At 32.3% G+C, this 18,162-nt stretch overlaps 1 protein-coding gene across 5 annotated transcripts; it reads right to left on the bottom strand.

Annotated features, from left to right (window-relative positions):
* Nucleotides 1-5,451: 5,451 nt before the first annotated feature.
* LOC137812134 (lipid droplet phospholipase 1) lies at nt 5,452-17,780 on the bottom strand. Of its 5 annotated transcripts, none has more exons than XR_011081234.1 (13): nt 17,297-17,780; nt 13,885-14,026; nt 11,960-12,027; nt 11,183-11,253; nt 10,803-11,069; nt 8,720-8,883; nt 8,581-8,636; nt 8,427-8,479; nt 7,121-7,289; nt 6,936-7,033; nt 6,743-6,854; nt 5,881-5,992; nt 5,452-5,703 (listed from the first exon to the last, which is right to left on the bottom strand). XR_011081234.1 is itself a non-coding variant. In XM_068614041.1 (13 exons), exons 1-11 carry the CDS (start codon nt 17,457-17,459, stop codon nt 6,750-6,752), a joined length of 1,356 nt encoding a protein of 451 aa, XP_068470142.1. In that variant the 5' UTR covers nt 17,460-17,780; the 3' UTR covers nt 5,452-5,703; nt 5,955-5,992; nt 6,743-6,749. The 5 variants fall into 5 exon arrangements, 3 of the variants coding, with proteins under 3 accessions (XP_068470142.1, XP_068470144.1, XP_068470143.1); XM_068614041.1 differs by having other exon boundaries at nt 5,955-5,992; XM_068614043.1 differs by having other exon boundaries at nt 5,955-5,992; nt 11,960-12,022.
* Nucleotides 17,781-18,162: the final 382 nt, after the last annotated feature.

The raw sequence follows: 18,162 nt of genomic DNA, 5'->3' as shown, positions 1-18,162 counted from the left end.
TTATTTTTTTAACTCATTTACCTCACAATTTAAATAAGTCTAACTGAGTGTTTAAGTGAGTTCAAGCTATTTATAAAATAACTATTATTATTTTAAAATAAAAATATTAATAAAGTTTTTATTATTATTATTGTTATTATATATATATATATATATATATCAAATCACTGCACATAAAATTAAAATTTCATCAACATAAAATTAAAATTTCATCAACATATATGCAATCAAATACATGCACTAATTTAAATCAGTGTCACACTCATACATATTTATTAAGCTCGACAAATATCAACTGTTTGCATTATCATGACATCATACACATAGTTTGGATGATGACGACCCAAAAAGAGCATAATTATCCGGTAAATAAAATTTCTTGTTATCTATTGTTATTTTAGCATAATTATTTATTTTAATATTTTAAGTGTCTTATGTCATTTCAATAAATACAAAATGTAATTAGGAGAATCACCAAAATCCTACCGCGCATGATTGACTATGGACATGTGTCAGAAGACACTCCAACATGAGACATAATCCAAAGTGATTTCCAATTAACCTATGGTGTTACAAATGAGGTGATCGTTTATATCAAACATTTAGGTGTTGTATGCGACATACCACACAAACATAATTATTAGATAATTTTCATATATACTTAAATTTTACATTTTAAAATTAGAAAATATATTGTAGGATAATTTATAATTATTAATATATTATATATTTTCATTGTTTATGTTAAAGGTGTTATTCACTTACTCAATATTAAAAAATTATACTAATTTTATTTTGTATTAAGTGGCTTATAAAGAATAAAAAAAATTAATAAATTAATAAATGTTGTAATGTGAAATACAAAATTTAAAATATATAATTAGCATTCCAATACATATAAGGGTGCAGTTTCAAATTATGGGGTGCAGGATACCTTCTATTAGGCCCTCCTCACTTGTTTAACACATTTACCCCTAATTCATAAATAACACTTATACAATTATATCCACAATAAAGGGTATTTAACACAATTGATTAACACACAATCTATAAGTTGTTACAAACTTCATGATCAATTTTATAGATGAAAACAATTCTTAAACTAGATATCTTAATATAATTTTGGTTGATTTTAGATAAAATTTAACTCGAATGATTTAATGATAAATTTATTTTCCAGTTAAAACCATTCTAACCCAAATTGAACTCGATTAAGCAACACATAAACTTTTAGCTCAATTTGAGTTATTCCAGTTAAAAAAACAAAAACATGTCATAAGTATGATTTTTTTTTTACTCAGGTAATACTTTATATTTTTAAACATGCAAACCTAATTTAACTCATAAATATGACACTTATATTATTATTAATATTATTATTATCATTATATTTATAACTTTTTTAGAAAAATTGAAAACAAATTTTAACCTTTGTGAGTTGCAAATCTAATCCAAATAAATTTATAATTAATCAGATTAATTCAATTTGAATTTGATAAAAAAAATTGCACAAATCCAACCATATTGAAGTATTTTGATTTATATAATAATTAGTGAGGTCAAATCTAACTCGAACGATGTGTGTACACTCGTATGATGGGTCTATGGTGATTTGGCTTTGTTAGGCGAAAGCACTATTGATTTGAAGAACCATAATTTCATGTTAGATTTTCCTTTTTGCTTTTCAATTTGTTTTGTTATATCGTACTTTTAAAATTAATTAGTCATCTAATTAATATTTAATGAAGATGATAAAGTAATTCTAAAATGTTGATAGTAGTATGGAACTAAAATATTGTCACAAAGTTGACATAAGTCCCAAGATTTTATTGTTCAAATTTTGGTTTCTACAGTTTTCAAATTACAGGATTTGATGAGTTTTTGTACCCAATATTATTTCCAAAAAATTTCAAGTATTGTTTAAAAAATAAATAAAAACAGTTGAATGGTTAATTAGTGCATTAAATTTAATAATCAACCAATCAATTTAATATACTAATTAAATTTAAAGTGGTTTAAAAAAATAGTATAATTTGTGTATAACAATGACAAACCTATATAATGTGATAGATCATTTCAAATCTTTTTACTAAAAAAGTAAAAACTTAAATGAAAAAATTAATAAGATTCCTTTTTTACTTGACAAAAAAGATAATATCCGTTTTATAATAATTTAAATTAACATTATTTTTCTTAGTTATTTATTCATTGTGGAGACAAACATCCTTATCATGGACCACTTTTAAATAGTGTTAGATGTATTTATGTTAGGAGGAAAAAAAATCTAAATTTCTAAATCCAAATGCGTAATTATTTAAATTCATATTGTTTTCAATCTATTTAACTAGATTTATATCAAATTCAAATTTATATTTTTGTATTTTAAGTTTAATCCATTTAAATGGATATAAATTAGATATTGGTTAAGCCGAGTAAATCTGGGTCCAGGTTGAGCAAAGTCAGCCTAAGTCCATGTCGAGTCGAGTCATCCTGGGCCAAAGTCAAGCCGATTCGGTCCAGACCAAAGTCGAGCCGAGTCGGTCTATGCCAAACTTAAGAAGGGTCGGTCCAGGCAAAAGTCAAGCAAAGTCGGTTAAGGCCAAAGTCCAACAAAGTAAATCCTGCCCCAAGTGGAGTTGTGTGGGCAAAAGTCCAGTCGAGTCAGCACCGAACCCATGTCATGCCAAGTAGACTCGGGCCCATGTCGAGTCGAGTCGGCCCGGTTCGATGCAAGCCGAGACGACCTAGTTCGATGCGAGTCGAGTCGCCCCGGGCCGATATCAAGCCAAGTCGGCCCGGGCTGATGTCGAGTCGAGTCGACCCGGGCTGATGTCGAGTCGAGTCGACCCGGGCTGATGTCGAGTCGAGTCGACCCGGACCGATGATGAGTCAAGTTGGCCTAGGCCGATATCGAGCCGAGCCGAGTCAACCCGGGCCCATGTCGAGTTGAGTCGGCCCGTGCCCATATCAAGTTGAGTCGGTTCATGCCCATGTCGATTCGAGTTGGTTTTGGTCGTTGTCGAGCCAAGTTGATCCTGGTCGATGTCAAGCCAAGTCAATCCGGATCGAGTTCGAACCGAGTCAAATTGGAGCGATGTCGAGCCGAGTCGGCCTGAGCCTAGGTCGACCCGATTCGACCTAGGTATAGATCTAGTCGAGTGGGTCTAGGTATAGATTTAGTCGAGTCGATCCAAGTCCAAGTCGAGTTGACTTAGACTCAAGTTTAGTCAGATTAGCCTGTGTAGAAATTGAAATGAATTTAATCTAATTTACAAAGTGAATTTAATAATAAATTTTAAAAAATCTAAATAAATTTAATATAGTTAAAATGGAAATCCAATCCATTTGTTAAGATCCGGATTGGATGTAGATTGAATTTTAAATAATAGAATCCTATTACCATCCTAATTCTCTTACATTTTTCAAAGAATATTTTTTCATTTTTTTCCAAAATCAAAATATTTAACTTTTTTCCAAAACCCTTATGAGACAACACTTGTGTGATGTGAGTTAAAACTTGGAAGTTAGTAGTGTTTACATTTCTCTCATATATATATATATATATATATATATATATATATATATATATATTGAAAACTAATATATTATTTATCTTTCTTACATTACTATTATTATTATTTATATAAGGATTGATATCATCTTAAAATTTGTAAACAAGATAGTATTTTTTTCAAAGAAAGACAGATAAAAAGAAATTTTAAATAGCAACTACAAATCTACAATTATCATATTTAACACAAAGACTTGCACATCTAAATTATTAAGTACATATAATATAAATTTGTTGCTTGATCTCGTGTATAAATGACAAATTTTGGTAAAAAAAATATTGAATGAAGAAGAAATTGAGTGATCATATTTAGGAAACATGTGAACACATTTTATTATTACAAAATAATTTTTCTCTTTATTTTTTTACTTTTTGAACTTGTAATTTATAGAATTTAGATTCACGTAAGTGTAGGTGTAATTAGTAATGTTTAGAATACTCTTTCTTAAGGTGTCCAATAACAAGGTAAGGAGTGAAAGAAGTGCAAAAAGAATAAAATATCATGTAAAACCTAAATAGGAAAGTCAAAACTTGGTCAAGGAGGATCAATTTTGACGAGGAAAGAATGTTCAAGAGTGAGATGACAAACAATGAGAAACACTTCCCATTTTCAGCCAACCTTCATGATTTGATTTTTTTTTTTTTTAAATTTTGAGTTTTGAAATCTCCCTCCCTTTTTTATTTGAAATTTTCAACCTAGGTTTAATGTGACCTAAAAGCTACATTTACATGTCATAAGGAATGAATTACAATATCAATTAGGTTAGGAAAATTCGGATGACGATGTTATAAATAGTCATCCTCACCCATTGTAAATCACCTTCGAAGATATATGCAAATTTAAGTTTATGACTGGCTACTTATTTTGGATCTTATCTTTAACTTTTAAGAGACAAATATCAATTCTATCTTGGCTTATCATGATAAGATGAAGTCACATCCATCTATTGGTGTTGAGAAGATTAAATGTCGTATGTATTTTCTTCAATGGTGTGATTGATATATTGCAATATGTGCATAACATTTGTACCTTATTGTTTGATTGATCTCTACATCTTCTTTGAAAAGACTTACCTCTATCTTGCGTTGTATATTTGTTGGAGTTAACAACAAAAATAGTAGAATCAATAGTTAAATTATTGGGTTGAGACCTTTCTTATCGATTTCTATTTTTTTCTTGAAAATAATTATCTTTCCCTTGCTTTGTATACTTGTTGTAGTTGACAATGAGGCCATTACAACTCCCCTACATTATCAATACAAATTATACTTTGAAAAATATAAGGAGAATACGTGTAGGTGATCCAAGAAACAATCATATTGTTACAATGCTCTCAAAAATCATATAAATAATTGTTTTTTACACGTTGAAGAATGTTGTCATTGATAAATTTATTTTATTATTGGAAGAGAGAGCATATTTTCATGCTCCAATTGTAATAATTGTGGACAATGATCAATATGTAAAGTTAGAGAATGATGAAAGGTGAAAAAAAAAAATTAATCTAATACATACTGGTACTAGAAAGGGTGTGTATTTTCTTCAATATTCGTCACATAAAAATGATACAAAACTTTATATAGAAAAAAGAAAGGAAAACTTAACAAACTATACTATGTAACAGAGCAACTAATTCTGTTTTGTCAATACCTTCTTCAAGTGGCGTACTTCTTCCATCTTCATAGGTCTTCTTCATCCTTGTTCTTGTTTTGTTTCAATTCTAGTTCACTTTCGTTTGTGTTTTTGCCAATACTATTCTATTTCCTTTCTTTTCTTATGTTTTAACGCGTGATTCAATTTGTTCTTAATGTTGTCTTAGTCTTCTTAAACTCCTTGTTAATTAATTCGAGCTTTTAATGTTGTCTATGGACACTTTAAGTAAAGTCATAATAAGATTGAATTTATTTGTGATATTTTCTTTTGCTTAATATGCTTATAAATTCTTAAATACAGCTTGATCCTTGTTAAGAAGTGTTTATTTATGAACTTCTGCACTTAATAAAGACACATTTTTTTAATCATGCAAAATACAATTAGGGATTGTGGAGACTTTGAAGTAACTTTATTGTGCTGCAACTTAGACAAGGTCCGAACTAGCACCAGTAGGCCAGGCAACAAGAACATGAAACATCTGCTAATAACAAAAAGAAAAATAAAAAATGTTAGATACTATCCAAATTTGAAAGCATTTTCAAGAATGAAACGGGCAAATATTAAGCATTGTGATTTCTATTATTAATTTATTATCATTCTCCGCACAGGAACACGTCTCTAGTTGAGAGTGATTCCCAATATACCAAGCACGCACCAGAATAAAGAGACTACAGATTGTTATTACTTCCCCAAAGTCATTTGATCAACCAAAACAACCTTCATTTTTACCTTCCTTTTGTCTCGAACAATGTATCAGAAAGTTGAGACTGCAATAGAAAAACTGGGTGTTAGTTTCTGTCAAGTACACTATTATTGTTTTAAACAAGAAGATACCACATAATCCTGCGTGTACTTGGAAACCCTTATTCCACCCATAGTATTTTTGAACCAAAAAGCTATTTCTATAAAAATCTATTCCCTCTCATCCATTCCACCTTCTAACCAAAAAGCTGTTTTAATATAAAGCCGAGATTTTAACTTATTCCACTCAGCACATTTTTGTTGAACTAAAAAAGCAATTTCAATAAAAATCTCTTCCCTCACCCCATCCAACCAAATTTTTTTTTAATATAAAGCGGAGATTTTAAGTTAAAGTTGGCATTCAGAGACAATTACAACACCCCCAAGTTAAGTGCAAGACACACAGCTTAAGAGCCATGTCAATGTCAAGTGTAAGTTGTAACATATAACAAGGACAAAACAATTCGCGTAGATCATTTCCCAATATGTAGAAACTCAAATTGTCAATTGTGTACTCTTCTTACAAATGCCAATAATAGTTCTTGCTATGCCAGGCATGTTACACACAAACCACAAACCATATTGTTTTCATTGGTATGATAATTTATCATTCTATTAAGTTGCATTATCGCTGTTAAGTAAGAACTACTATATGTTTATATGAAATATGCAAGTAATAAAATATTGTAATTCTATTAATGACTAACTACTATAGTAAGAATTTTTCTCAGCTAGTATTGTGAAGTTAGACGTCCCAGAAAAATGAAATTACATACTCTCTAGTCACAAGCTAGCAGACAATACTGATGATGCTTCTTGCTGTTTTAAGCTGTCAGCCACATGAGCAATTACTCCTACACCAGCATTGTGAAGCCATTCGTTTTTCACCTGAAATCAGACAACCACTCGTGTTAGAAACTCTGTATTAATGATACCACCATCATCCGACATATTAAATGGATGAAGTACATGAATGTTGTTATGAGCAAAGAACGGCCAGAATGCTGTGTGAAAGCTGACATCAACTTTTTTCCATCCCAACAGTTGTAATCCCCGAATCATCTCATCTGTTAACAAGATTAGTGGCTTTAGCGGAACATCCATACTGAAGATAATTGATACATCTTCAGTTATTTTGGGGAAAAAGTGTTCACCTTCTACAATTTCGTGATATTCCACAGTACTATGTGTACTGGGAGCATTTTGTGCGGCCTCCTTTGCTTTGACTGCTTTCGGAGAAAATTTAGGGCCATCAGAAGGAACTGGGGAACAATATTCCACATCAACTACGTGTTTGTATCCATCTAAAGATTGGCGCGAAGGCTGCCAACACAATAGAAAATGTTAGTACCGTAGAAAGATATTCACATTCTTTCACAATTCAAGATTTCCCTTTTCATATATTAAACAATTACTCCTTCAACTTTTTAAAATAGAACCCACACACAAAAAAAAAAAAGGATTACAACATTTTCCCCTACCCAACATCTATAGTTCCTTTTCCACATTTGCAACACGGAAGCTAACACTAAACTCGGATGCCAGAATTAACACCACTTGCAACATTTTAGCTTGCAGTATATCGATCAATTTTATTTTATGTTATTCATTTCAAATATAGACAATCAATAATACCAGTATGGCATCAATTAACTAATACAGATCAAATAAGAACCAGTGCTATATCCCCATTTCTGAACACATGCTTTCATCTTTTGCTGACAGGCTGTGACTCTGCAGTGACAGGGAACTCCAATTGGAATTTCTAATTAAGAAATTATGAAGGGGCAGTAGAAATTAGGCCACTAACGAACTGAGTTAATACTGTGTAAATTATATAAACACCCTGATGATTGAAAATGTGAAGAACTGAAGATAGTCAAACGAGTGAAGTTCTTCGAGTGGAGTACGGTAGTAAGTGAATGTTTTTCAAAGAACTACAAAATTAAAAAAGTCAATTTTGATGGGATACTTAACTCTGGAGTCAAATTTTACGTAGTTATTTATTTTTCCGCAATGGCCCACTTAAACATTGATGATCATGATGAATCTAATACATTATTATTATTCTTAACTGTTGTTGTTATTATTATTATTGGGAGGAGAGGGGAATGGAAGTTTGATGCTCTAACAGTTCTAGTACACAAAGTAGTCAAATAATAATAATAATAATATATTTTATACTTCTATTATTTTCATTACTTATTTATTGCAAGTGTAGAATTTAAATTACTACTTACATTTAAGTGATAAATCTAATAGTTAAGACGGGAAAATAGATTACAAATGCCAGACATAAACACATAAAGGATGTTAAGTATAATTCTAAGCATCCAACAAGATTGATTATAATTTAGTCGTAATCTAAGTATAAATTATTAATCTTTAAACTTACATATGTTACGAGATCAATAACCAACAAAATATGACCACCCAAATGGGTAAATCATCAATATTCACCTTACTGAGCTGAGTTTCCCTCCTTATAGAGGAAGTGCGCCACCCAACCATATCTATATAAAGTTGAAGAAATTACCACAATTGAGGAGAAATGAACCATGAGTTATTGATATGCCTAGATGGTTGTAAAACAGAAAACATACTGAGAGGATACGATCGTATGAAACATTAGCATAAATGATGCGACATCTAAATGCTCCAAGTGCAGACCTACATTAATATTAAATCTAGTATTAGATTACTTAATTGAAAAAGGGGAATATAAACTAGTACAAATATATTCCTTTACTTACAGAAACTTTCCATCATCACAATCAGAAGCCATTCTCAATAGAAGAGGTGGTTTGTCAGGTTTACCATCAGTTAGGAACAACTGGCTACCTGTTTTACCAACAAAAAAAGGAGCTATGGGAGCAGCTAGCTTTTCTAGGATTGGGACACCCAACAGAAATGGAAGCTGAAAAATATGCACAGTAAACAGTCAAAAACTCTTATGGCCTGAAAATTTGACTTGCATCTACAAGAGATATATAAACAGGTTTGGGAGAAGGATGGTTTAGATATTCAATTCATTCAGTTTCATCCATTTGACTTACAATTCCGTTTATTAGCATTATTTTCTAATAATCGTTTTCATGACTGGAATATATAAGTTTCTCTAGTAAAATTGAAATTTTATTAGGGCCTGTTCATGGATAATGGAAATCTTATTCTAGTGTTCTCTCCATCAGAACTTCTATCAAAAGAAAAGCTATTCACTCTCTCCTCTCTCCACTCTTTCTATTAAAACATTTCTTCAAAGGCTGCATCCCTTTATAAAAATTAAAACAAAATCCAAAATGTTTATATAGAATTTTTACAGTACTCAAATGAATAGAAAATGGTACTGCAGCAAAATGGGTAGTTTAATTTAATTCGACCTTCAAAATACAAAAGACAATACATAATATTCAAACATACAAATTAAAATATCCTTGAGTACTTTGGTGAGAATAGGTCCCTGCCAAAACATTAGTTAACTTGTATGGTTGAGTTAAACCTATATTCAAATTCTAAAACAATAAAAAAATTCATCTTAACAATTGTTGTGGACCTATCAACCTGTTTCTAATCCTGCAACTTTGACGTTCAAATGCTCACTCTTTGTTGTTAAAGGTGTGTGTTGGAAATAGTACATTAACTAGTGATATTTATCTATACAAGTGGAAGGAAACTCAAACCTCATGAAATGACTTTCAGGGTTGAATTAGGTCCAACCCCAAATTGGAAAATTCTACGAGTGAGAAAGCCACTCACTATTGTCCATTCACCATGTTCTATCACCAATTGCATCTTGCTATGTGTTTGGCATCAAGGAAACTACATTTTCTTCCTATCCACAAGCAATAGAAGTAAAAGCTTGGGTTTTTCCTTGTAAGGGTATCATTAAATTGCGCATCTTAGTTGACTACAGTTACAATTAATGCATCAAGGCCAGTTGAAAAAATTGGATTCTTATAAATCTTCCCATTAGTTGACTTTTTTCTTTTGCTTATCTATGTGTACCATACCACGGTTGTTCCGTGCTTGATTTGCATTCAACAACATGGGATAATTGCTTTGATGGGTGAAAAGGTGAAAGGTGTCTGATCTTGTCTTTTCCCATACACAGTTTGACCTAGTTTGTCCCCAATGTACTTTGGCCTCATGGGAATCTCAATGAATCATCCTTGATCCCATAATAGTTCTAAAGATTCAGCTTTCAGCTTGACAGTCCTACATACTTGCCCTGGTCCTGTGAGTTTGTCCCACTCAATCTATCCTCAACTTTTGTCAAAATTTGGCCCTAGCTTTTTTCTCAATCACAATCTGATGGGGAAGCCATAACAATGGAACAAAAGAAAGGCATTTATTTTTATCAAGCCGAAAGCTTATAAGCTTTAGCTTGAGGAAGAGTGTTAGAATATTTGAAAATATCCAATTATATATTATCATAACTTACATTATTTTCTAAGATTAGCTTACCCATTTCCTCGTTATCTTTTAAATATTAGTTAACAACATACTTCCTTATCTCATCATGATTTGTTCACCGAATTAGCTAGGATTATGATTAGTATAAATAAGAGTTAGTACTTAAAGTTTTATGGACATATCAAACACATCAGTACATTGTAATATGAATATCTTAGTTAATACTTAATATCAATTCAGTGTTTCATTCTCTTTTATCTTCCTCCCTCTATCATTAAACTCATAATTTCAACACAGGGAACAAGAAGACAATTTTAAGTTTTAAAAAAGTAAAACAAGTCTGATATATGGATGTTTCAAATAGAAGACAAAATATACCAAAAAGAAAACACATCACAAAAAATTATATTGTCCTGAACAAACCTGATTCTTTCCTCTTACACCAAGATGTGGAGTTGCTAAAGTTATAAAATTGATTGGCTCCAACCCAGCAATTAACCCTCCTTTGGAAAAGTTTGTTTCCTGGAAATATTCTGTCATGTTGTTTGCTAGATCACCAGGTTGGTCTCTACTATAGGTATCAGGTGAATAAAGAACAGCAATTGCATATCTAGCAAACAAGCCTCCCAAAGAATGGGATAGAAAGGAAATTCTTTTCAGGCTCTTCGTCTTTTTAACAACTTGCAAAACCTGTTTTATGATAGGCAATAATCTTTCAACATGAAATTATTCAAGAGAAAACAAAGCTATCTGAACTTAAATTTTGTGTCCAAACTTCTAAGTTTGCATATCTCGGGGCTTACTTCATCAGCTAATCGCTTTCCAGCTCCACCAATCCCAGTAAATGTCTTAGTGTAAGTATTTGATGAACTAACTGCAAACAACAAATAATTGGTATGAATTGTTCCTAAGCAAATAAATAAATAATATATATATATATATATATATATATAGACACACACATGTGTGTGTGACTGTGTGTACTATTATAATCGGACAAATAGTTTTAAATCCATGGATAGAAAATATCCACATGTAAAAAAGTCATTATTAAGCATTAAGAGCTTACTTTCCAAATTATACAAATAGTATTTTTTTTCCAGCATTAGCTAGACAAAGGTGGAAAGAACAGTCTAGTGTGTGAGTTTAATTTGCAAGTTTACTCAAACTTGTAAAGTATATATCATTTTTGAGTTGGCTAAGGTATCTAAGTTGCCTCCAACATATATCATTAAAAAATTTCACAATTGTTCTCATGTTTTGATCAATTTCATTTCTGTGCATGACACATAGACTGTCTATCATATTCAAAATGAAAATATGAGATATTTGAGTAATTTCTTGATCAAACATTCCAAAAGTCACATTGAATTTAAAGAGACTAGGAACACTCTGGTTCAATGATCAAACATTACGTAATGGGAGAAAGAAAAAGCTCTTCTAAAGTAAACTTGTATGTAAAATACACACATAAGGGTGTATCCGCCATTGATTTTATTTCAACTGCATGACAATTTATGGGAATAGAGGAGCACAATGCAAAATAACGTAGAGAACCAAAGTTAAAAAGATGCACAGACCATAAATTAAATAGTTTTTTCCAAGGCGCCTTTTCAACTCTGCTTCTGCATAAGTCCAGTCCCCTGTGCTATATCAATAAAAAAACATGAGTACAACTTTGTATAAGACCAAACAATTGAGCAACATTCAAATGACCAATAAAAAGAAAGTGTTCATTGGCCCAAATTTTGTAGTGAAACTTATCAATGGGATTAACTAAATCCCTGAGTTATTTCTTCCTTGTTGTTTTCCTATAATTTATCTACAATATTTACTGTTGAAATATGAGTGTAAATATTGCACATTTACTCTACAATAAATATAGATTGATTGGATAATAAATAGATTGGAGATTTATTCCTTTATTAGAATTTTGTTTTTCCCTTAAATACCAATGTATTGTTTCTTTTTTATATCAAGAAAAATAATTTCATAATTATTGCTTAGTTCCTACACATTTTTTCATATGGTATCAGAGCTATTCAGAGTGTATCATAGTTAAGTTCATTGGGACTTTTGTGCCACCACTATCGGGCTCCGATTGAACCACCTACAAATATCTAATTCGACGTGAGGGGTAGTGTTAAAGATATTACATCGACTATAAATAAATCCAATTTATAATATAAGTCGAAACAAATCTCATCTTACAAGCCGATTTTGTGAGGATAGTTAAACTTTAACTCACTTTCTAATATCAAGTTCATTGGGGCTATCATGTCACTACTTTTGGGCTCTTGTTGAACTACCCACAAATATCTAATTCCGCGAAAGGGATGTATGTTGAAAATCTCACATCGACTAGGAATAAAGCCAAATTATAATATATAAACGGGGTGCAAACCTTACCTTATAAGTCGGTTTTGTGAGAATGAGTTAGGCTTAAACTCACTTTCTAATATGGTATTAGAGCTTTAGGTTTTTCCTAGAGCCTGGTCTCTCTTTTTAACACTTAAAGAACCTTCAGCTTATCCTTTTCCATATCATCAATTGGTTGGCAACCTCAATTATTTGAGTGTTACTTGTCATGATCTTGCTTGTTCAACAAGTTAGTAGATTTATGCAATCACTGACTGTGTTTGTTCATTTGGTTGTTGTTTGGTGAATAATTAGGTACTTACAAGGTATAGTCAAGGTCTTTACTTCCCTCATGCATCTCCCGTTCAATTGATTCCTTACAATGATGCCAACTAGGCTAATTGAATAATCACTGTTTAGATTTTGGTTGGTCTATATTTCTTGGGCATGCTCCTATTACTAAGAAGAGTAAGAAAGAACCTTGAGTTTCTAAATCCTCTCCTGAGTCTGAATATTAGACTATGTCTTCTACTTGTTCTGAAATTGTCTGGCTTCGTGGATTATTCGGAGAACTTGGTTTTGCTCAACATGAGGGCACACTCCTCATCATGCTAACAATACTAGTATTATCCAACTTCCTGCCGATCTCGTGTTTTATGGATGTAGCAAGGAAAATTAAGGTTGATTGTCCCTATGATGTCTTTACTAAGAAGCCCTTGTTTTCTGGTTGGCATTGATGCTTCAATCCACTAGCATCAATTTGAAGGGGATGCCAATAGACCTAAATTCCTTGTTTATTACTTCCTTATTGATTCCCCTATAATTTCTCTATAATATTTATTAGCAGAGATTTGCCCAAATTTGCACAGCTGATTACTTGATATTTTATTACAAACTTGATTAGCTGTAAATTATAAATAGACATTTAAATTTAATCAGATTTATATAATTGACATGAAATCTGGAAAAGTACTGATGAATCATAAACGGGATGAAAACAATAATCCTTTCCTACTAGTAATTAATTGTAAAAGCATTAAGCACATTAACTTCACATTCATATATCCAGACAAGCTTCAGTCATATTTTAACACAAATAATTTGAACAAGTTTATATATATTATCACAATCTAAATATATCATATACCTAGCCAAGATACCATGGACAAGAACAAGGAGGTGATCAGGGTCATTCTTCAAATTCCCTATGCTAGAAATAGAATTACCATGAGTGACGGTACTCATAGCATGAGCATTAAGGCTTTGGTGCCTCTGTCCAATATTTATACCTGCAAAAGTTCATCTATCAGCCTTAATATACATTAAGCTATATTGCACCAACATTAGTACTGTCAGTAGGGTTATTGATCTTAGTGTTTATAGGCTTACATCAGTATTAGTACTTGCACCTAATCATTAGTAATACGAGTATTAGGTTGTAGTCCTTTATCACATCTATCAAACTTATTCATCTAGTAAACAAGTATGCACAACCAACTTTCTCTCTTTTTTCTCCTTCCTAGATAAACCCTACAATTCCAACAACGGCCTTTTACATAATAAAGAACAAAACTAAAGAGTGAAAAAGAAAGAGGACAGAGAACGCAAGCCAAGAAAATAATTGTAAAAAACGATGCCCCATGCACAAGGTTTTCACCACATTCTAATCTTTAATGAATGAGGTATTAAAACCTTTTCACACAAAAATTGTGTTTATTTTCTTTGATGACATTTTCATTTTTAGCATCAAAAAGAAGAGAATTTGCAACACTTAAGGGTAGTTCTAGATGTTCCCAACATGATCTGAGAGTAAATAAGAAGAAATGCATTTTTGGGCAGCCAAGTTTGGAATACCTGGGACACATTAACTCTGTGGAAGGTGTTGCAGATGACCCAAAGAAATTGGAAGCTATGTTGTTGTGGCCAGTACCGAAAAACATAAAAGGATTGAGAGGATTCCTAGGCTTTACTGGGTATTACAGTCGCTTTGTGAAAGATTATGGTAAGCTAGCCAAACCCCTCAATTTGTTGCTAAAGAAGAATGTTTTTCATTAGGATGATGCAGCAGAAAGAGCTTTTGAACAATTAAAAACGACCATCTCAACTTTACCTATTTTGGCTGTTCCAGATTTCAGAAAGCCTTTTGTGTTAGAGCTGTTGCTTTGTCATGTCCTTCCTTCCTTTGCTGCTTTATCAATGGAAAAACCCGAAGAATGGCATGATTGGAAGAAGGAAATTTAGAGGGACCCTCAGTTATACAAAAAATTTCAAAAAGTTTTGTGTGGAACAACAGTCCATCCAAATTATGGTCCTTACAAGATGCTAGCAAAGATTGGAGTTGTGAAGTATCAGTTGGATTGCCACTTTATTCTAAGATTCATCCAGTTTTTCATGTGGCTCTTTCAAAGAAGGTTATACATCTTACATTAAAGTCTCAACCCCTGCCGGGAGGACTAACAGAAGGTCTTGAGTTGAATTTGTTTCTGGAAGCCATGTTGGACTGCATAATCAATGAGGGAGGCCAGCAAGAGATTCTGGTCAAATGGAAGCAGCTATCAAAATTTGAAAGCAGCTGGGAGGAAGTTTCTGTAATTGCTGAAGATTTTCCACAATTCCACCTTGAGCACAGGATGACCCTTGATGGGTCGGGTATTGTTAGGACACGACCTCCTATTACGAAGGTCTATGAAAGAAGAAATAAGGAAGAAAGAAATACAACTAACTGATTTAATTCAAGTAGTTCATAAATCTGTTAGTGGTTATATATAGTTGTTGTGTTGGGAAGCCGTGTATATATATATGTATGTATGTGCGTTTTCGGATCTTGGAGGGGGGAGGGTGTACACAGAAAAAAAAAGAGTACTGTAGTGGGAGGTTCCTGGACCCTCGAAGTGCTAGTATCTGTAAACTCTTGTACATTGCAAGTTCTATACAGAATTCTTATTTTTTCTATTTGAGATTTCCTTCCATTTAGAGTTTTCTGATCCAAATTCTACAAGTCTCAAACAGGTCTACTTCTCAAACTTTACCTATACCAAACCAAAGGCTATAATCGGATGATGTGGGGATGGATTTTATCACAAGACAAACCTAGTTGTTTTGGACAGACTGTCCAAGTGAAACATCCCTTTTCATTCAAAGGGTGGCTTAGTTGTTCATTTCCATTGAGTGCCAAGCTCCATGGTACGAGATGGGGATCCAACATTTTAAGCAAGTTCTGATCTGAATTTTTTTTGCCTAAATGGAGGGTACTGCTCTTCAAATGATCTAAACACATCACCCTAAAACAGAAGTGCAAACTGAAGAATTACATAAGGTATTAGAGACTTGTGCTATTTTGCTAGTGAGTAGCAAAAGCAGTAGGAAGATTCGTTGCATTGGTTGAGTACCGGTATAATATCAACTCTCAAAGTGCTGCAAGTTGCATTTAATTTGAACTGGTCTATGGCAGAAAATCACCCACACTATCTACCTAGGGAATGCTTGGTTGAATGGAGCTAATGAACTTCAAGACAAAGAGATATAGGAACATAGAGTTGATTGCATACGTCTAGTTTAGCAGGGTTTTAAGTTTGTATAGGTTTTTTTATCAATAAGCATACGTAACTCAAGGGGTATTAATGGTCTTTATCACCAAGATTTTCACACACTTGTGTTTGGTTTCAGTGAAAAATCTCTACTTTGGTATTAGCATGGGTATTCTTACCCGTGGTTACTTCTGTCTCAGAGTCCTATAGGATTAACAAAGAAAGATTCTAAGAGAATTTCAATCCTAATCATCAAGACGATGAATGGCTTTCTGTCTATTTCTCTTTCTCTGTAACTTTCAATTCTTACTTAAATTTCTAACGGTTAGTAGAACTTGATAAACAACAAAAACATTCAATGCAATGCAAGACTACCAACAAGCCAGCTGTCAAGTACTAAAATATAAAATCAGTAGAAAATAAACTGATCTTCTAATCACTTCACAATTTCCCATTGATCCACTGGTAGAAAAGTACGCAAGATCAAGCAATCAAGGAAGGTGAACCATCTGTTGGGCCAGTACCAGGCCCACCCCACATTCTAGCCCAATTGTACAAACCTGGGCCAATATATGACTACCTTAATTTTACACTCCTTTTTCTTTCCAGTGAGTGGAAGGGTGGACCCCATTCTTCTCATAAAGTACAACTTTACTTTTAGTTTATATAATTTTTAAAGCTCACTTAATTCTATTTTAATGATAAGATTTTATAAGAATTAAATTTTAGTAATTTTATTAAAATTTGAATTTTTTATAACTTAAAAAATATATAATTAAATATTTGTTTCATTCTAAAACCATAGTAGTGCCTTTAAAATCTAGATCTTAAATTTAAAGCTTCACCGAGGCTCCAGAACTAGAGATACTCAAATATGATAATGAAAAATCCAAAATGACGAAGGCTGGATGTATAATTGGCCTATGAGACGAAACAAAAGCTCTTAATTGTTGGAACAGTAAGAAAAGCGCAATGAAATGGGTGCTAGAAAATAAAATTTGGGGATAGGGATTGAGAAGTGATGAAAATTACCAGAAGAGAGAGAGAAATTAGAATTGGAAGCGGAGGAGGAAGAGGAGGAGGACGACGACGACGACGAAGCTACGGGGGCTTGTTGCGAAGAAGATTTGTTGTTGCGATTGCAAATTCTGGGCGAGTAGGCACAGCGCGCGTGAATCATGGAAGGCGTTGCCATATGTATAATTTTGAGAGGGAGAGAGAGAAGGTAAATCCAATCCTAATTTCGAGGCACAAGTGTCGTGCTGTTATTCTCTTCTCCACCAAATCACAACGCTGCCCATACCATGATTCTCTCTGTATCTGAAGGTTCTGTTTGGGAGAATGAACGATAAATTGGTGAATGGGAACAAGCGAATTGTGAATTGTTATCGATGAAAACGACAAAAGAAGGGTATAAACGACACGAAACGCAAAGCAATGGACGCAAACAGCGAAGCTTCACCATACACCGTTTTTGGCGGCCTCTATTTTTTTTCTTCACCAACTAAACAATGATAATAATTGATTGAAAACTCATATATTTTTATACAATTATATTATAATTTTAATATTATTATTTTAATATTTTTAATATTATTTAATTTCAAATTTATTTTTTATTATATATATATATTTATTTTTCAATTCATCCCATCAAAAATTATATACAATTTTATTTCATAGATTCATGAAAGTATCATTTTCCAAACAAGAAATTAAGGACACAAAATAACATATAGTGTTTCTCACTGTTATTCTTTCCTAAACAGCTAGATTATATATATTGCATTAATGGAAATTCAAATAATATATACATACAAGTATAATATTTTACATATAATATATTTCTCCACTGTCTCACCACTTTTATTATTTATGTTATATCTATTAACTCGTGT

This window comes from Phaseolus vulgaris, chromosome 2 (genome assembly GCF_000499845.2).
Source record: "Phaseolus vulgaris cultivar G19833 chromosome 2, P. vulgaris v2.0, whole genome shotgun sequence".
In the NCBI taxonomy this organism is placed as follows: Eukaryota; Viridiplantae; Streptophyta; class Magnoliopsida; order Fabales; family Fabaceae; genus Phaseolus; species Phaseolus vulgaris.
This window is presented reverse-complemented; position numbering and strand designations above follow the sequence as displayed.